This window comes from Balaenoptera borealis, assembly GCF_965194805.1.
Source record: "Balaenoptera borealis genome assembly, chromosome: 20".
NCBI lineage: Eukaryota > Metazoa > Chordata > Mammalia > Artiodactyla > Balaenopteridae > Balaenoptera > Balaenoptera borealis.
Window position 1 is genome coordinate 17179823 of NC_138879.1, and position 19691 is coordinate 17199513.

The window sequence follows — 19691 nt, forward strand, 5'->3', positions numbered from 1 at the left end:
CTGTCCGTGATGCCTTGTGTTGTTCTCACCTCTCTTGCATCTTCTCTCAGTTGCTCATTACTGTGTTCACTTAAAAAATGGATGCAGGACATTAGGTTAGATGCCGTCATACAGATGCAGTTGGTGATGTGTGTAAGTTAAGTTGGGGTCTGCCCAGCTTTCATTTATATTTGTTACTTCATACGAAATTGAATGTGCTTAAAAATGAAAATTAGAAAGCAGAGAAGAAGGGTGGCCTGGGTGGTTTGGGCTGTTGGTTTAGGAATAAAATACCCTTTTGTTTTGGGTGGTGGGTGGTGACATTTATATAAGGAGTTTTAGGTCCTTGGGTTGGTGTCTGCCAGTTGTGTTTCTGTGGTTCCATCTTGCCCACTTCAAACTCTCTTATAAACGTGGACACAGACCCATACGTTGTACTCAGCAGAATCCCTGAGGTTTCTACTCTACAGAGTACACAGGCTGAGAGCAAGCATTTTAGAGCCAGGGAGCAGAGAGAAGTTTTTTGATGTTGCCTTTTTTTTAATATAAAATATTCTAATTTAAAACTTTTCTTATGGAGGTATAATGTGCATACAGTGAGGTATACAGATCTTATTTGTACAGATCATTGAATTTTGACAAATACATACATCCGTCTTTGTAACTCACACTGCTGTCAAGGCAGAGGCCGTTTTCACCACCCCTGGAAGATCTGTTGTGCCCTTTCCCAGTCAGTCTACCCCTGCTCCCTCCCCCCGCCCCAGGCAACCACTGTTCTAATTTATTTCACCATTTATTAGTTTTGACTGTTATTGAACTTAATGTAAATGTATTCACATTACGATTTTGTGTGTGACTTCTTCCTCTCAGGAATGTTTTCCAGGCTCATTCATATTGTTACATGGTGTAATCAGGTCCTTTTTATTGCCCAACAGTATCCCATTGTGCACAGAACATAAATTGTTAATCCATCCTCTGGTTGATATACACCTGGATTGTTTCCAGTTTGGGGACATTCTTCTGTTTTCTTCTAGAAGCTTTATTATAGTTTTAGGGTTTTTGTTTAATTCTACGAGCGAATTAATTTTTATGTATAATATGAATCAAAGGTCTTTTTTAACACATATATATTATATACAGACATATATGTACGTGTGTGTATATGATACATACACGTGATACTCATTATACAGCCATTTGTTCCAGCACATTTGTGGAAGACTTTCCTTTCCCCCTTGCTTTGCTCTGCAACCTTGACCAAAAGTCATTTGGCCATAGGAGCGTGATCTGTGTCTGGTGCTGCTGCTTCTTGTATGCTTTAGGCATGACCAAGAGACTGTCTGTTGGTAAAGCCCCATCTCATGATGACATTCACCCATCCTTGGCAGAAGGAGTTGATCTTTGTTTTTCTTCCTCTTCTTGTCTGTCCCAGGGGACCCAGAAGAAGATCCTCGACATCGCCAACATGCTCGGCTTGTCCAACACAGTGATGCGGCTCATCGAGAAGCGAGCTTTCCAGGACAAGTACTTCATGATCGCTGGGATGCTGCTCACCTGTGTGGTCATGTTCCTCGTGGTGCAGTACCTGACCTGAGCCAGCCAGGCCCTGTGGCTGAACAGTGGTCCCGCGGCGTGGCAGTGTGTGTGAGTGTGAGTGTACAGAGAGAGGGAGCCCCAGAGGCTGCCTTCTGAAATGTGTGCCCATCTTAACTGTGAAGACCACTCGGAAGTAATTGTGACCTGTAACCTGGTGGGAGTTTCAAACCTCTGTCTTTTGTGACATCTTGGAGGGGAAACTCGTGCTACCAAGACGTGGTGCTTAGGAAATGAACGAAGTGTCTGTTCTCTCTCATGCTCACTCTCACTCTCACTCTCACTCTCACTGGGGGAGGAAGTGATGCAAGGGTGAGGGAGGACCAGGGAGAGGGGAGGAAGAGAATGGCCTTGGTGGTTTTTGTCCTCATAGCTGATGTGCACCCGGGAAGGCTTTCACGGTGAGCTTGCAGACAGGACTGTCCACTCTTTGCCATCCACTGGCCTTTCTGGCTCCTAGTAGGTAGTCTAGAGCAGAAGCAAAGAGAGGAGGGGAAAGAGGCCTTCTTTTCCTGCACCCACTACAGTAGGTGGGTTCACATGCTCTTGCTACTAGCCACCTTCCCCCACACCCCTCCAAAAAATAATGACATGCCAATGACTGACTGCTAATACTTGTCATCCTTCCCCGGAAGCAGCTACCTAGAGGAAACGGAGGCATTGGCGCTGTTGCTGATAGCAAGATTTTCCACATCACAGTTGTTGGGTGTTTCTCCTTTCTAAAGTAAGGCCAGTGTTAACTCCCTGGGAGTGGTCAGTCTTGAAACTGAAGACCCTAGTCACCGATTTTTTTCCCAGTAGTTAATGGTTGGCTTTTAAGACTGCAGCCTGGCACCCGTGCCCAGGGTTTGGTGGGTGTTTGCCCCTTATCAAGTAGCTGTGAGCAAAGGTTAGTGATTTGTCTTTTAAAGTCTCATCTCCAGTTTTAGTATCTCTAATTAATAATTGGCTCTCTTCCCTTCCTTGAAATATATTAGCAACTGCCAGCCAAGCCTCCATTCTGCCCAGCCAGTGTGGGCACATGCCACCCTAGAGGCGTCTCTGGTGTGTATGTCCTTGTAAGACTCTGTTTTCAGGGACCAGGACTTTTTTCCTTCTCGGACCAACCCTAGTTTAAGGCTGTACCGGTACCCGGCGTATTGTGGAATTTATTGTAAAGCCAGTCTGTTCAAAGAGACTAATCCCTGAAAGTACCAGAAAGACCTGGTTAGCCTATTTTTTCATCTGTCACAGGCCCTACCAGCCCTAGGCTCAGTATGGCAAGACATAAATAACACTCACAGTTTCCCAGAGGAACTGTAAACCTGGTCAGTATTAACCCCACCTTTGACTGTCTTGCCCTACCTACTTCCTGTCTTTGTTTCTTGTCATTTGGACTATCTTCTGTCATCTTTCTCTTTTCTGTGTGTTTTCTCTTCCACCTCCCTTCTTTACCACCCCCCCCCCACCTGTTTCTATAGCAATATTGATCTTTGTAGGCACATCTGTGGCATAGATCCCTTTTGGGGAAATGTTTCTTAATTGTCACAGATTTTTAACATGAGTTTCCTGGGTACTGATTTCACACTTTTGGTAGGATCTCTATTGCTCTTACTTGTCTGGGCTAAACAGGGGCCCTGGGTTTCCAAGGAAAGGGGAATCTTTGATCCCTTCATAAAAGGATTGAGGGCCCTGCCAGAGTGAAAACATTGGCCTGATGGACGGACAGAGGGGTGGAAGCATCTTCAGACCTAGCTCTGACTTTGGGGAGGCCCAGTTGGAAATTTCCATCATACGCAGCACCCCTGTCATTCCAGGGACACAGCACAGGTCTCTTAGCAGTCCATGAAATGGGTTTTTAAACTGCACAGACTTGGCTCTGAGCCTGGGCACCTGAGGATCTCCCCAGACAGTGCGCTTTGGAAGAAGATGTACAAGGAGCAGCTAAGCCATTTGGACTTGAACTCTGGGGAGGCAGAAGCTCCCCTCACCCTCTGCCCTCTTTTGGCTGATGTGACACCTATTTGTAATGTACACCAGTCTGTTTCCACACTTGCCTTTCTAGTGATTGTTGGCCTCGACGAACCAGAAGTAAGGCCTTCCTTCGTGCTGCACCTTCAGAGCCATTCTCCCTACTTTGTAATAAAAATCGAGGGGGCAGTTTGTGGGTCTTCACCACCCGGAGCTAAGGAACAGCAGCCACAGTATGTCTGGAGACCCTGGGGCACCTCGTGTCATCGTGTGCTTGCCCTTCCCTGTCACACATTGGCTTTCTATGCTCTGTGAGAAACACACTTTGTCTCCACAGTCCTCAGAGTATCGGGCAGGGTCCCCAGGCCAGGGAAGGAGCACCCTCTGGTGGAGTTGGGGGGAATTATCAGGTGCAAGAATCTCCAGGAGCCGCCTCTGCGACCTTGTACAGGATTTTGGTGTACCTATTGTGGTTTAAGACAGGTGGGTTGTCAAGGAACTTGGAATATCTTCATTCCGTGGATGTGTACTCCAGGTGTGATCACCTTAAGAAAAGCCGAACTCCACGACCAAGTAAGTCGGAGAGTCTTGATTTTATAGAAAGCTTCGCTGCTGGGATTTTTCCTGTCCTTTGCCCTGATTAACTTAAATGGGTTTGATTTGCAAATTTGGCTTTACACTCATTGTTTTTGAAACACATCAGTTGAATAAAGTTGCTGTTTATTTTATTTAGAAAATTACATTTTGTAAAGGAATTTGACATTCATCGTCATAACTAATGACCCTTTTTTTCTCTCAGGCCAGAGATTCTGAAACACTGTTTCAAGACCAGGGGTGGGTTGGCTGCCTCAGCAGTAGCTGGGAAACTTTTTAAAAATTATGGATTCCTCCGGCCTACCCCAGACCTTCTGAATTAGAATATTTTTTAAGTCTCTAAGGTAATTCTGATGTGTGTCTTTTTTAAATTTATTTATTTATTTTCCAAATTTATTTAGGTATTTTATTTTTGGCTGAGTTGGGTCTTTGTTGCTATGCGCGGGCTTTCTCTAGTTGCGGCGAGTGGGGGCTGCTCTTCGTTGCGGTGCGCGGGCTTCTCGTTGCGGTGGCTTCTCTTGTTGCGGAGCACGGGTTCTAGGCATGCGGACTTCAGTAGTTGTGGCTCGTGGGCTCAGTAGTTGTGGCTCGCAGGCTGTAGAGTGCAGGCTCAGTAGTTGTGGCGCATGGGCTTAGTTACTCCGCGGCATGTGGGATCTTCCCGGACCAGGGCTTGAACCCGTGTCCCCTGCGTTGGCAGGCAGATTCTTAACCACTGCGCCACCAGGGAAGCAGTAGACAGAGGCTTTTGTTTTAATCAAAGACTATAGCATTTGAAAACATGCTGAACTAAGCATATATGAGTGAAGAGCAAAACTTACCAAGTCCAAAATAAAGTCTTAATTTGTTTATATCTTATTCCAGGAAAGATTTGAGGAGACTTAGAGGAAATAACTAAGACAGTGAAATATAAAGAAGTGAGAACCAAGAACAAGTCAGTAGAATGTCAGTGCCAAGAAAAAGACACATGCAAGTCATGAAGCCCCACAAAAACACTCTGGGGAATCCCTGATTAGGCCTGGAGCCAAGGCAAAGAGAGAGAAGCATGATATGTCACTGTCTGTTGAAGGGTAGGATGTCATATTTGCTCAGAGAAGAGCCCAGACCTTGACTACTGCTAGCTTGCCTGTGGCCCTTACTGGAAGTCAGGCATAGTTAGTTTCACGGGTCTTCCCTCTAATCGTCACAAACCCTCTGAGTTAGGTTATGTGTCATTTCCTTTGTGCAGATGAAGGGACGGAGCTTTAGTGACTTTTCTCAAGGCCCCACAGGGAGTCCTGGAGGAACCAACCCCTTCTCTGTCCGGCTTCATAGCCCAAGCTCATAAACACTGCACCCGTGCTTGGGACGAGATGCAGGAGACCAAGGCAGCTTTCTGGGATTGGGTAAAGGGCTGTAACGCATTTGGTGCACCTTACATGGCAGGTTCTCTGCTCTGAAGTATTTTCCTTATTTGAAGGGGGAGAGAGAATTTGAGGAGGAGCTTCTGGAGTGGAGAATGGGAGGTGTACTCAGATCTTGCCACTAGGGAGCGACATAACCCTTTCTGGCTGGTCTGCCCAGAACTCAGCTCTGCCTTAGGCCTGGTGTACTTGGAAGAGGAGGAAACATCCTGATTTTAAGCAGATTTAGTTTGCTTCCTTTTAATAATATATGTATTTTTTCCCAAATTTATTTATTTATTTATTTATTTTTGTCTGTGTTAGGTCTTCGTTTCTGTGCAAGGGCTTCCTCTAGTTGTGGCAAGCGGGGACCACTCTTCATCGCGGTGCGCGGGCCTGTCACTGTCACGGCCTCTCCCGTTGCGGAGCACAGGCTCCAGTCGCGCAGGCTCAGTAGTTGTGGCTCACGGGCCCAATTGCTCCACGGCATGTGGGATCTTCCCAGACCAGGGCTCGAACCCGTGTCCCCTGCATTGGCAGGCAGATTCTCAACCACTGCGCCACCAGGGAAGCCCCAGTTTGCTTCCTTTTAGATCCAGAAATTCCCTGCCGAGTAGCGGCTTCGGGCTGTCCCCTGGAGCTCTCAGGGTATGGCCCAAAATGCCTTCCGAAATCCTAGTTCGTTGTAGTGTCTAGGGCTCCCCTCCCCTTTCAGTCTTTCCCTCAGCACACGGGCATATTGCAGACAAGGGTGGAAAGTGATCCCCGGTGTGGTGTCAGTTCCTTCTCCCCTTTTTGTGTGCTTTCATGTCATGTGACACATGGGAGAGGAGGGAAGTGGGATGGCGGTGAGGGGACTCTGCAGGTCCTTGGCCCGCTCAGGTGCAGTTGGTAAGCCCCCCACCATAGAACCACCTCGATGAGCAGGCCCCCCTCATCCCCACATCCCGCTAGCAGAGGGCTCCCAACCTTGGCTCCACATCGGGATTCCCTCCAGAGCTTTTAAAGATACCTGTGTGTGGGTCTTAACCCTGATCCATTCTGATTTAATTGGCTTGGGTTGCAGCCTGGCTATGGGGAGTTTTAAGGGTTGCCCAGGCAGTTGTAACGTGTAGACAGGGGTGAGAGAGACTGGTCTAGCACAGGAGGTTTCTACCCAAGGCAAGGCGGGGGACCGCTTCCCCAGACCAGCCGGGGATGGGGTAGAAGCTTACTTCTCCCATGTGGTTTGGGAAGGGGCCAGATCCCTCCCGGCCTGCGGACCCCCTCATTGACTGATTCCTCTGTGTCTGCTGAGGACAGTACCTTAGTGTGACAGGCCAGCCTGTCACTGCCCCCTCCAGTGTACCTCCTGGCCCTCCCTACCATCCCTGCCTAGTTCTCCATCCTCTCTGGACTGGTTGGCCTTCTGGGAACATGCCATGCCCTTTTGTACATCTGCATCTTTGTTTCCACCCCCAACATACCTCCAGCGCCACATAGTCCCTGGGGAATGGTAGTTGTTGAGGTGTCCTCACTGCAGGGACCTTTCTTGTGCATCCTGTGCACACAGTAGGCGCTCCACAGGTACTGGGTCATGGCCTGTAGGAGGGCACTTGAGGAGCCCGGCCCAGGCAGCTGACAGACTACTGAGAATGGAGGCCATGGACCAGCTGCGCTGCTGTGACTAGGCCAGGAGGAAGCCGGAAGGGTCAAGGCCACTGGTGGCACTGGCCTTGTGCTTGTAGGCCCTCAACAGCAGCGATGGTCAATGTGAAAGCAGGCGAGGCACGGGAGGGAAAATGTGCCAACCAGCACTGTTTGGAGAGAGACAAGGGGGCAACTAATTCGTTCTGGCTTCGAGGCTGAAAGTCCTGAATCCTGGTGACCTCCTCAGGCTGGAGTAAACCAGGATGGCTGGTCACCCTGTGGACACTAAAGTCTGTGACTGATTTAGGGCACCCAGGAAGAGGGGACTGTGGCTGTGGAGGCTGTCTCCCTGGCCTAGCAGTTCTGTTGGTGGCGTCTCCCCAGCCCCTCCTCCTGGAGAGCTGACATAGACTTGCCCAGGCCCAGCAGGGAAGCCTTCCACCTCCTCAGCCTTGGGTACCCAGCTACCAGAGCCTTGGCATATGCCCAGCACCGTGTTAGCTGTTTCAGGGCAGACAGAGGGGTTGGAAGCAGCCTCTGCCCTCTGCGGCGAGCAGTAATTAAAGAGGCACCAGGCAGCAGTAAAAGCCCTGAATCTAGGATGCAGACGCCTGGTCTCAAGTCGCAGCCCTGCTGGCAGCAGCCCCATGGCAGGCACCTCTCTGAACCTAAGCTCTCTCCTCTTAGAATGGGAGTAACACCTGTCTTTGTCCCTTCCCAGGGTGGACATGGGGCCCAAATAACCTAGTGTTTGTAGCAGACTCCAGAGGTCTGAAGCAGTGCTTCTCAGCCTAGGCCACTTACGGGGGAGCTTTAAAAAGTCTTGATTCTGGATCTTGCCCCCAGAGGATCTGAGCTACTTGATCAGGGGTGTGGCCTGGATTTCAGGATTTTTTTTTTTTAACCTTCCAAGAGATTCTCACATGCAGCCAAGGTTGAGAACCTCTGCTCTAAATGCCTTCCAGATGTGATAGGTTATTCCTGTTTAACTGGAAAGGCAGGACCTGGTCGCATGAAACAAGCAGAGTTCAAAGTAACATGCAGAACCTCCCAAGGTGGAGGGACAGCAGTTCAGAGTGGCTGTCTCAGTGGGGCGTTAACTAGGAAGGGCTTTCTGGGAGAGAGCGAGGTGATGGCTGCGGGATGCCTGAAGGAGAGGAGGAGTCGTGGGAGAAGTTGAAGGGGAGGGGCCTGGCATGGCGGAGTTAACAAGCTCTAATCAGCCTCGTTAAGTGTCAAAGGCGGCGAGGGAGAGCCGCTGGGAGGGCTGACTGCCATCGTCTGCTTGGCTCCCAGCTTCCTTGCACCAGCTCACAGCCCATCCGAGAAGTGGTTGGTGCTCAGAGGCTCAAGAAGCCTGAAATGGAGCTGAAGCCTTGGTGGGCTGTCGCTCATCAGGGGCGAGCAGGTGTGGGCTGTGCAGGAGACGGTTCCACTCCCCCTTCCCCTTTCCAGCCTGGGCCATGGCCCCCCATTCTTTCAACCAAGACATCTGGGGCAGGGCCTAGCCTCTGGCTCTGCTCACCTCCTGGCACCTGTGGGCATGCTCTGCTAAGAGTTCCTCATGCTAGGGCCTGGGCAGGGACAGGGGCAAGGGGTCGGAGAGCTGGGACCTCTGTAGGAGCAGAGAATAATCATCGCTGTCCCTTGGACCTCTCCACGTTGTTGTGAATATCGGAAGCTAAAATTCTGAACGCTGGTGGGTGTTGTCTGAGTTCTCGTTGCTGTATGCACGAGTGGGCGCAAAGTCAGCGTCCAGGAAACCACTTCTTTCTTCTCCCTCCTTCAGCGCTGTGGCAGGGAGCAGCCTCTCTTACCTCGGCCCACAGGCCTTGGGAGACCCTTGGCAGGCAGCCCCCGGGGCAGAATTCCAGACTGGGAACCTTGGCCACCTCCTCGAATGAGAAAACATCTTGAAACAAATTTTCTGAGATCATCCATTGGGAGGGAACAGCGCTCAATTAAAGATGTAGAAGGGCTGGGATATTCACTTAAGGAAAAAAAAAGCTCACCCCTAGTATTGTACCCTTTTAACATAGGAAGTCGATTTAGTAATTACAGGAGATGTCACAGGGCAGGGTCGATACCCAAGATGAGAGCTTATCCAGATGGGGGCGGGAGTGGTGTTGGAGTGTTTTCTGGGGGAGGGAGGACAGGGGCCGGGTGGAGAATAGGTCAGTGGCCGAGGATGGTACTGACTGACGTCCTCGGAGGGCATCCCTCCCTGGGGAGGGGTGCTGCTTTGAAGGGGAGGAGTATGAGCTCAGTTCTCAGCTGGCCGGGTTTCAGAGCGACCTGTGGAAAGAGTGGGAAAGTACTGGGTAGGAAGCTGGAGCTGGGGGTGGAGGAAGGCCCTGCTGTGAACGCAGATGTAAGGATCCTTAGTTGTTGTCCTGAAACCGGAGCAGTGGGAAGGATCCCTGTGCACGCCCTGAGCTCTGTGGACTCAGGAAGGAGGAGGGGGGACGCTCCTAAGCCAGCCTCGCCATGAGGGTCTGGGTTAAAGCCTGCTCTCTGGTGTAAGTGTACAGGAGGGAGGGTTTGCTGGGGCTCCGGGTAGCCAGTCTTTCTCAGGAGCACCCGGGTCTGGACGCCTCAGACATGGAGCAACCAGCAAACGGGCACAGGTTGTGGAGGCAGCGGCTGGCACTGCCGCATACCCTGAGAGCTCACCACAGCTCATTTGTGACATGCTGATGAGACTTGGTGGAGAAGCTGTTAGTCTAACATGTGGTGTGGACAAGCTCAGCTCTCCTGGGAGGACCTGGCCACCAAGGACCTCGACGTGATCTTGTGAGATGCAGCTAGCACGACGAGGGTGGTGGGATGGTATTTGTGATGGGGTTGGCAGACATGGCTTAGAATCTTGACTTTACCACTTCTTAGCAAGATAACCTTGGGTTTAATTGTCCAAACCTGTTTCCTCATCTGTGTGATGGGAATAATAATAGCTACCTCATAAGGGTGGCTTATGTGCCCACATTTGAGGTCTTGGCAGTCAATGGAAGTGATTTGTTAAGAGGCAGAAGAGTTTAAGTGGTTGGAATCAAGCAGGCCTGGGTATGCAGCCCATCTCTGTCATTATTGTGTTACCTCAAGCAAGTCATATCACCTATCCCAAGACTCTGCTCTCTTATAGGGATAAATTACGCCCATCCCAAAGGGAGGCTGGGAGCCAGTGAACACTGCAGTGTATATAAAGTGCTTCTGCACAGCCTGGGACATAAGAAGATGGTAGCCGAAGGTTTTTTTTTCTTGTTAATTAGCACTGTATAAGACCTAGGTCTGGTCCATTCTTGTTCAGCTCATGTGGCTGTTAGTCAAGGACCCGATATCCCTAAAAAAACTACAGGAGACATTCACAGTGAGACTTCATTTGTGAACAGGTATGATGTCGTGGATATAATATTGCATTTGGCATCGGAAGATCTGAATTCAAATCCCTGCTTTATTACTTATTCTCACTTGCTTACTCTCTCTTTCTCTCAGCCTCAGTGTCCTCAGGTATGAAATGGGGATGGTAATAATGACCTAGCTCACAAAACTGTGGTGAGGACAAAGCGATCAATTGCGTGGACCAACGCTCTGGGCTGCAAGCACCAGCAACTCCAAGTAGCTTAAAGAACCGATGGAGCTGAAGTCGGCTGCAGGGTTGGTTGATTCAGGGCTCAGTGATGTCATCCAGGGCAGGCTTGGGACTGCCTAGGTTCCCTGAGAGCAGGGGAACTCTGGGGAGAGGATGTAGGAGAGGTGAGAGCGATGATTGAAAGGTTAGACTAGAATTGTCACCTGCTGAAGTTCATTCAGTCATTCAGGAAATACTAATTGGGCACCCACTATGTATCATCATGGGGCTGGGCCTTGTAGTACAAACGTGATTCACGAGGTCCCACCTGCATTAGTTTTGCATAACATGTCACCACAAAACATAGGGGCTTAAGATAGCAATACTCCACTGTTACATCTCACCGTTTCTAAAGATCTGGAACTAGGACAGGGCTGGGATGGCTCATCTCTGCTCCATAATGTCTGGGGCTTCAGCTGGAAGATTCCAGGGCTGGGGATGGAAATCATCTGAAGTTTCACTCACGTAGGTGCTTGCTGTCCGCTGAGCTCCTTGGCTGGACCTGTCCGCTAGAACACCTGCGCGAGGCATCTCCATGCAGCCAGGGCTTCCTCACAGCATGATGGCTAGGTTCCAAGAGTGAGCAACCCAAGGGAAAGAGCCTGGGGGGAGCTGTATCCTGTTTATGCCCAAGCCTCAGAAGTCACACGGCATCAGTTCTGCCATACTCCTTGGTCTGTGGCAGTCACAAGCCCCCCACTCCCTTTCGGAGGGAAGAATGTCAGTCACAGGAGCATGCGGGGGCAGCTGGGACCTTCAGGAACGTCTGTCTGCATGCTCAGACACCCCCAAGCTCAGGAGCAGGATGGCCCTGAGCAGCAAAGGCCAGCGGGGTTGGGGGCTGCCGCAGCATCTTATCTGTCTCAGAACCTGCTCAGCAGCAGCCTGAGAAGAGCCGGGACTGGTCTCTGTGGGGGACACCCTGTGCCCTGGTGGGGTAGTGCAGTGGGCTGAGACATGGGGCTGATGAGATCAAAACTGTCAGGTTCCAAATCCCAGAAGAGAGGAAAAGTGGAGCTGGAAGGGGTCTTAGGGACCTTCTGGAAGAGTGACTTGCTAGGGATCACTCAGCCAGTTGGTAATAACAGATCTGAAATCAGAATGGAGGTCCCCTACTCCCAGTCTAGTGCTTCTGCCATTTCACCCCTGCCATGGGCATTCTCACCTTGCCAGCTTGTCCTAATCCTAGTCTGTGGCCCTCGCGTGAGCTACAGTCCCATTGCCTGGCACTGTACCATACTCTTGCCTGGCACAGCTAACTCAGGGTGTCAGGAGCCATGCCAAGTCTTTTCTGATTAGGGGGTATCTCCCCAGGCCCCTCAGATATTGACGTGACCTGGCACGCACATTGCCAGATTGTGATGTCCCTAAGAGAATGCAGACAGAGGTGGACAGAGCCCACGAACATGGCTGAAACAGCGCTTCCAGAGGTGCCCGCTTGCCGCCCACAGTGAAAGCCTGGTGGTGGGTGGCATTCTCCCCTCGGGTTACCCATTGGACCATGTTTCATCCTCCCAGAGTCAGTCTCCATGGAAACAGCAAGTTCCTTTCCCATCATTTTCATCCTTAAAGATTCCCACCAGAGCTGTCTGTGCCTGGGCTCCTCGCCCAGCTGCTGCATCAGCCGGCTCCAGATCCCAGGTTTAATGGTGAATTGTCAAGCTGCCAGGTAGAGCCGCCTGGGATGTGTCTGATAACTGGCATAGCCCTTAAAAACGACCATATAATCACTTCTTAACTGGGTTAGGAACTTGCTCCCTGTGGCTCCCTCTTGCTCCCATGTCAGAGCCACCTCCCTTCTCTCCCCTGCAATTTGGCATTGGAGGTCTTCCCTGTACCCCTCTGCCCCACCTCCCAGGCCAAGATAATTCTTTTTTTTTTTTTTTTTTTAACTTATTTTTGGCTGCTTTAGGTCTTTGTTGCTGCATGCGGGCTTTCTCTAGTTGCGGCGAGCGGGAGCTACTCTTCGTTGCAGTGCCCGGGCTCCTCATTGTGGTGGCTTCTCTTGTTGCGGAGCATGGGCTGTAGGTGCGCGGGCTTCAGTAGTTGTGGCACACGGGCCCTAGAGCGCATGGCTTCAGTAGTTGCGGCACGTGAGCTCAGTAGTTGTGGCTTGTGGGCTCTAGAGCGCAGGCTTAATAATTGTGGCGCACAGGCTTAGTTGCTCCGCAGCATGTGGGATCTTCCCGGACCAGTGATCAAACCCGCGTCCCCTGCACTGGCAGGCGGATTCTCAACCACTGCTGCACCAAAGCCAGACACTGACCCAGGTGGGAAAGGGAAACCTCCAGTTTTCTGGGGACCAGGTACACTCAGGGAGGAACCCCACCCTCACAGCCGCAGGGTGGGCTGTCCACTCCTCCTCCCCTCTCTCTCCCAGCCAGCCCTGTTCCTGGCCTCTGTGTAGCGCTTCTCCCTCTGGACTTTTGCCTCCCTGCTCCTCCTCTCTAGCCATCACCTCCTTCACACTCCAACTCCAAGTTCACTCCCACCAGGATGTCTTCCTTTCTAAACCATTTTTCTCAGTGCAGCTCTATTTGGTTCCTGCAGTATAACTTTGTATATATTGTGTCAGGGAGAGGAGGAGATTCCTGAAGCTATTTTTCTTCTTAAAGCTATTTTTTTTTCCGGTATATTTTCTTTCTGTACTGGAGAATTCTTGTCGTGGGCATATGTTGTTTATCTGCCCAGCATCCCCTCTTTGGACTACAAGCCGTTATCCCCTTCTGCCGGTAACATAATCTCTCCTTTCTATGGAAAAATCTATTCCATGGGATTCAGCTAGGGCTGCCTTCTTCAACAGGGGGAAGCCTCTGAAGCAAGCCTGGCCAATCAGAGGACTCTATCAGTGGGCCCTAGTGGTTGGTTCAGGGATGACCCCATGACCATGCAGAGCCAATAAGAATCTTCCTTGGTATTCCTATAGACAGTGCTGGCTACCCCGCCAATGTCCTTTCTCCCTTTGGTTCTCACTAACAAAACCCTAATTTTATTGGAAGCCCAGTTGAAAATGCCTCTGCAGGCTTTCTTGCAGTGGGGGTAGTTATGTCACCCAGTTCTGGTCAACAGGATGTGGGGAGAAGTTGCTGGAAGGGACTTCTGGGAAAGTTTCAAAAGGAACAGACTCAGACTGGCATGGCCCCTTTAGTACTAATTCTAACTGATCACTGCCTCAGTGAGAGCAAGACATCTTAACCTGGAGCTTTCGTTACAGCCATGTGGAGAGGCTGCCTGAGAATGAAGCCCTCTAAGAGGAAAACACAGCCAAGAGATGGAGAGGGAGGGAGGGAGAGAGGAGAAAAGAGAGGGGGGAGGGAGGGAGAGAGAGAGGGAACAATATCAGTTAAGCCCCTGGGTTGAGCCATGCCCTCAAAACTTCCCGATTTAGGGAGCCAGTAAATCCCTTTCCTACTTAAGCTGGTTTATACTGGGTTTCTGTGTCTTTCATTGAAGGCTCAGAAGGAAACCCTCTACAAGACCAAAGCCATGCCTTTGTCTGTCTCTGTTCTCTCCTCCCAAGCTATTTACATTATAAGATGCTAGATGCAAAGCTGGCACACAGTAAATATTAACTCAGATAGACCTTGAGCCCCCCAAATTTTTGTCTTGACAGGAGTCAAAGTAGAGCTTGGAAGGACTTGATTTCTGAACCAGACTCATTAAGGAATACACTCATAAATTCTCTGTGGACGTCTCAGGCCAAGCACACCTCCGATGCAGTGCATGGCTTGGAATCCCTTCTGTTCACCAAACCATTCCTTCAGCGCTCACCTCCTCCAGGTAGCCTTCCAAACCAGGTCTTAACTTCATCACCATTCCTCCCTTTGTGACTCCTTGCTTTTGCTAACACTTTGGTCCAGCTGTACTTGGTTAGATGTATTATTTGAGCGTAGCTCTGTGTGTGTCATCCCTCTCACCTCACCCCTGGCCAACTGACTAAAGAGCTTTTTGGAACAGGGGGTGTGTCTCCACCATCAGTCTAGGAACCTTCTGGGGGTGGGGACTCTAACTCCCCTATTTGATTGGGGATCCAGATGCTGCCTCTCCTCACATCAGACGAGGCACTGCGCAATCTAGAATCATCTCTCCATGCCTCATGAAGCCTCATCAGCAAGGCAAGAAAATACGGTCTGACCTACAACCCTGTAGAAATGGAGAGTGGGAGGAAGAGGGGTAAGAGTGACCCTCCTCACTCGCAGGAGGGTCCATCTTAACCTTCAGGGGAAAACTGATGAAAAGCCCATAAGATTAGTCCTGGATCAGAATGTTATTCAGCAGCTCCGGCAATATTCTAACTCAGCTCCTGTTCCCTCCTGTGTAGCAGCGTAAACAGAAACCTCCCCACACAAGGCAAGAATTCTGCCTTACAAGCCTTCTTGCTTCCCTTGTTCCTTGTCTGTTGGGTAACAATGAATCCTTTATTGGGAAGCTTGTCAAATCTGCGTAGACACCGAGGGGGTGGCCATATGTTTTGTGTCTCGTGGCTCCTGTTGGATGGCAGCCCTGGAGTAGCCTGTGTAGCTGACAGTGCTGGTGGGACACAATACCACCCTCCCGCTCTCGTCAACACGCTACCCTGTCTTTGTACCTCCTGCCCCGGTTCCAACACTCAAGCCTTTTCCACAGCAGCTGTGCCGTGAGCCATTGTGGAGGAAGGATGCTAATGTAAATTCTCGAAGAAGGTGATGGATTCCCAGCAAGGGTCAGAGAAAGTCATTCGGGGAGGACAGAGCCTGAGTAAAGCCAGTCTGAGCAGGGTGGGTGAGGCTGCTCTCGGAGAGCTGACTTGGAAGTACAGAGGGCAGGGAGCCAAGGTGAGGAGGGGTAAGGTGGAGAGGGCATGAAGGGCTGGTTCGTTTGGTGGGAGAGGAAGGAATTGATGAAAGCCCTTGAATGCAAGTTGAGTCTGTATCTGGTAGAAAAAGCAGTGGGGAGATGAGGCCAGATCTTGGATAGGAAAGAGACGTAATAAAAATAGTGCGAGTGATCCAGTCATCTGCATGTGGGAGGCTGAGTGCTCGGGGAAACGGAGGCGAGGTGCTAAGCCTGGATTCTGCGGCAGGATTGGTGTGCCTGGTGATGATTATGGAAGTGGGTTGGAGCTGGGGTCTAGGTGAGTGACTCCTCATCTTTTAGACAGGCTTCATCTCTTGGAGGAAGGTTCTGGGAGCTCTGGCTTAATTCCCCAAGGGAATGATGGCTCCAGGGATGTGGGCTACCGCTTTGGGGATCTGTTGCTGCCAAAAGTCAGTGGATCTGGGTGATCCCATTCAACCCATGGAGAGCAGGTCTCCTTGTCCTCAGCTGCACCTGGCTGAGCTCTGCCAGAGGTGTGTGTAACCTTAGAAGTCACGAAGCATTCTGAAAGTGTTTCCATTCCCACGAGGGATAAACACATAGAACAAGAGGAATCATTCTTACAGAAGCCACTGAAGTATGTACTTAAGGATCAATAAGATTACTCTTACAGATCTATGCTTATTCAACATTCATGCAAGAAATAGTGATTAAGTGTCTGTTATATACAGGCGCATTGCTAAATACTGTATATGTAACTATGAGTAAGACTGACATGGGCCCTCCCCTGTCAAGCATTTTGTAATTTATAGAAGTAGGTGTCTCTGAACTTGTCCAGGACCTTCTTTCCATTGGCAGCAACTGGTCAGAGACCTTGATGAAGACAGAAATGTGATGCAGGCTGCCAAGCAGCTTGGGCCCAGGTAAACCAACTTGCATGGCAAGGGCACGCCTTCAGCCTCCCCATTTTACCCGCATTCATATCACACACCAAATAAGGAGAAAGATGGGACACATTTGCACAATAACTCAAGACAGGGTCTCCATGGCAACAATTACCCAAAAATCTACTCCTGACAGTCGCAACAGCAGGAGCTAGCAAAGAAGACTCTGGGGGTGGGAGATGTGCGTGGGGACTCAGAGGATGGCTTCCTTTTATTCTTAAACTGAAGGAAGTGCTGGTGGCAGGAGCCAAGGCGTCTCAGAGCCTGACTAAGCCAAGAACCATTGGAAGGGGGAGCTGGAAGGAGACTTAAAGATGAGCTACTCTGAGGCCTAGCTGCAGAACACTCCAGGAGGATGTGCCAGCTCAGGGGCGAGGACTGGGCCATCAGGGCATCGTCCTTCCCACCACCCACTTCCGGTACACAAGAGTTCTCCCTGCCTCCAGAGGTCGTGGGACGGGGACAAGGGGTGGACCCAACTTCCTGGGAAGTCAGGGGCTCTGGGGAGTTTGAGTCTGCCTGAAGACTGAGTCCAGTCCATGAAAACCCCACACGTGGACACGGGTTGAGAGAACATGGGCTCTAGCCCACTCCATCCCCCAACTTGCTGTATGACCTCTCAGTTTCCCCAACAGTGAAATGTACAACCTACCTACCTTGAAGAACTAGTACAAGGCTGAATGAGTAGTGTGAGATGGGAAATGCTTTACCAAAGCAAATTCCAATGCAAAGACAAGAGGTCTCCATGTGTCCAGGCAGGACAACTTGACAAAATTAGGTGTGCCCAAGGCTCTCCTCCACAGGCAGAACATCCTAGGACAAGTGAGTCAGTGTCAGGAGTGCAAGGGGAGACCTAAGTGAGGCCAGAGAGCAGTACCAGGGAGCTAGTGGGAAGGTGGGGGCAGAGGGTGCCTTAGCAGCAGAAGCAGCATCTGCTTCCTACCAGCAGACAGATGGACAGACTGACTGAGAGCAGTCAGCAAAGTGCATGACCTCCAGTCTTTAAATTTTTAAGAAGAGGTTTGGCTCAAAAGGAAAAGTATTCTGCTTTCTTTTTTGGAAAAACCTAAATCTACCACTACCACCCCACCCCGACTTCTAAGTTTACTTCTCTTTGTCTGGTAGTGCTCAAGAGCCACTGACTATTTTTCAGATCCTGTAGACCACGACCACACTTAGGTCCCCCATTGCCTTCCTGACACTGCATTAAAAACCCTGGAGAAATGAGAAGTTCTCCATCTTTCTTTGGGGAACTAAGAAAAAAGGCAAGTTGACTCTATCTCTAGAGCAAAGAAGGCTCTGCTGCATTTGGAAATAAAACTTCTCTACCAACCCCCACAGATAGCAATCCCTTTACACTGAATTATGGTGAGAAGGGATTAAGCTAGAGTATTTCCTGAACACTTTTTTTGTTCCAGGCTCTCTCCTTTGCCCTCCCACTCTCCACCCCCAAAACTTTTCTCCTCCCTTTTTATCTCTCTAACCACGGAAAGTCCTTCCATCCCTGGGGGTCCCCAGAAGCCAATCCTCGCACCCTGGAGCTGACTTCCCTCCCTCACCTTCTGGGCTGAGCAGGGAAGAGAGAGATTCAAGAGAGGGGCCATCTGAGGAAGGTTGGCTGGGCCCTCAGGCAGGACCTCACAGGGTGGACTTCAGAGCGACCATCATGGTCCAGGCTTCAGTAGGGTCCAGAAGTTGGGCCAGGACCCTCAAAAGTGGCCAGCCTCTCTGGACTGACCAAACTCAATGATGAGCAACCAGAACACCACTTCCTAAACTCAGGATGGAAGGGATGGAGGCTGCCTTTTCAGTCACTGGACTACCCATGCTCACTATTCTGGGGACTCCTTTCTTGGAGTCAGGAGACCAGGGAAGCCAAAATAAAGATCAGAAAGCCACTTGGAGAACAGAGAGCCAGAGCAAGAAGGCAATAGACCTGAGTGATGCAAAACCCAGACCAGAGTGAGTCACCTCTTCATTCACTATTATATCATCCACTCAACGGACATCTGTGGCGTCCCTGCCATGCAGGTGCTAGCTAGGTACTGGGGACACAGTAGCGGTGGTGGGGGTGGCAGTGGTTGGGGGAGGTATGGAACTCTGTGAGAGACTCTGTTAAGAGAATGAAAAGGCATAGGCTGGGAAAAAATATTCACAAATCACAATCGGCCAAAAGACTTGTATCCAAACTATACAGAAGTCAACAATCAGAAACTAACAATCCAACTTTTTTTTTTTTTTTAATTTATTTTTGGCTGCGTTGTGTCTTTGTTGCGGTGCGCGGGCTTCTCATTGCGGTGGCTTCTCTTGTTGCGGAGCACGGGCTCTAGGTGTGCGGGCTTAGTAGCTGTGGCTCGCGGGCTGTAGAGCGCAGGCTCAGTAGTTGTGGCTCACGGGCTTAGTTGCTCCGCGGCATGTGGGATCTTCCCTGACCAGGGCTCGAACCTGTGTCCCCTGCATTGGCAGGTGGATTCTTAACCACTGAGCCACCAGGGAAGCCCAATCCAACTTTAAAAATGAGCAAAAGACACTTCACTCAAGAAGACATGCAGATGACAGATGAGCCCATGAAAAGATTTTCAACACCACCATTCATTAGAAAATACAAATTTAACTCAATGAGATATTGCTACACACATACTAGAAAGACACATGTACATATAAATAAAATACAAAAAATAATAATAACCCTGACATTACCAAGTGCTGGTGAGGGTGCAGAGCAACTAAAACATTTGCATATTGCTGACGGGAACGCAAAATGTGACATCCACTGTGGAAAACAGTTTGGCAGTTTCTTGTAGAGTTAAGTATATACTTTCTGTAGGATGCAACAATCCCCCTTCTAGGTATTTACCCAAGAGAAATGAAAAGTTTTCGTACACATACATACAAAACTACATGATTGTTTGTGATGGATTTTTCATAATCACCGAAAACTGATACAACCCAAATGTCCTTCAACTGGAGATAGATAAAAATCAAAAATTAATTTAAAAAATCTGTGATGCATTCATATGATGGAATACTACTCAACGATAAAAAAGAACTATTTTTTGGGGGGGGTTTCATTGATACTTCTCTTTATTTATTTATTTATTTATTTATTTTTAATTTTTAGCTGTGTTGGGTCTTTGTTTCTGTGCGAGGGCTTTCTCTAGTTGCGGCAAGCGGGGGCCACTCTTCATCGCAGTGCAC

At 49.8% G+C, this 19691-nt stretch overlaps 1 protein-coding gene across 9 annotated transcripts in view; it reads left to right on the forward strand.

The window, feature by feature from the left end:
• Positions 1–19691, forward strand: part of GOSR2 (golgi SNAP receptor complex member 2) — a 40715-nt gene that overhangs the window by 16326 nt on the left and 4698 nt on the right. For 6 of the 9 annotated variants that reach the window (XM_082373872.1, XM_082373871.1, XM_082373867.1 and 3 more), the window contains one exon: positions 1412–1831. In XM_082373872.1, coding sequence (XP_082229998.1) covers positions 1412–1573 — 162 coding nt within the window. In that variant the 3' untranslated portion in view covers positions 1574–1831. Of the gene's footprint in view, positions 1–1411; positions 4260–14365; positions 14533–19691 lie in introns of those variants that run through there. The other 3 variants (XR_014238745.1, XR_014238746.1, XM_082373866.1) reach the window with 3 other exon arrangements.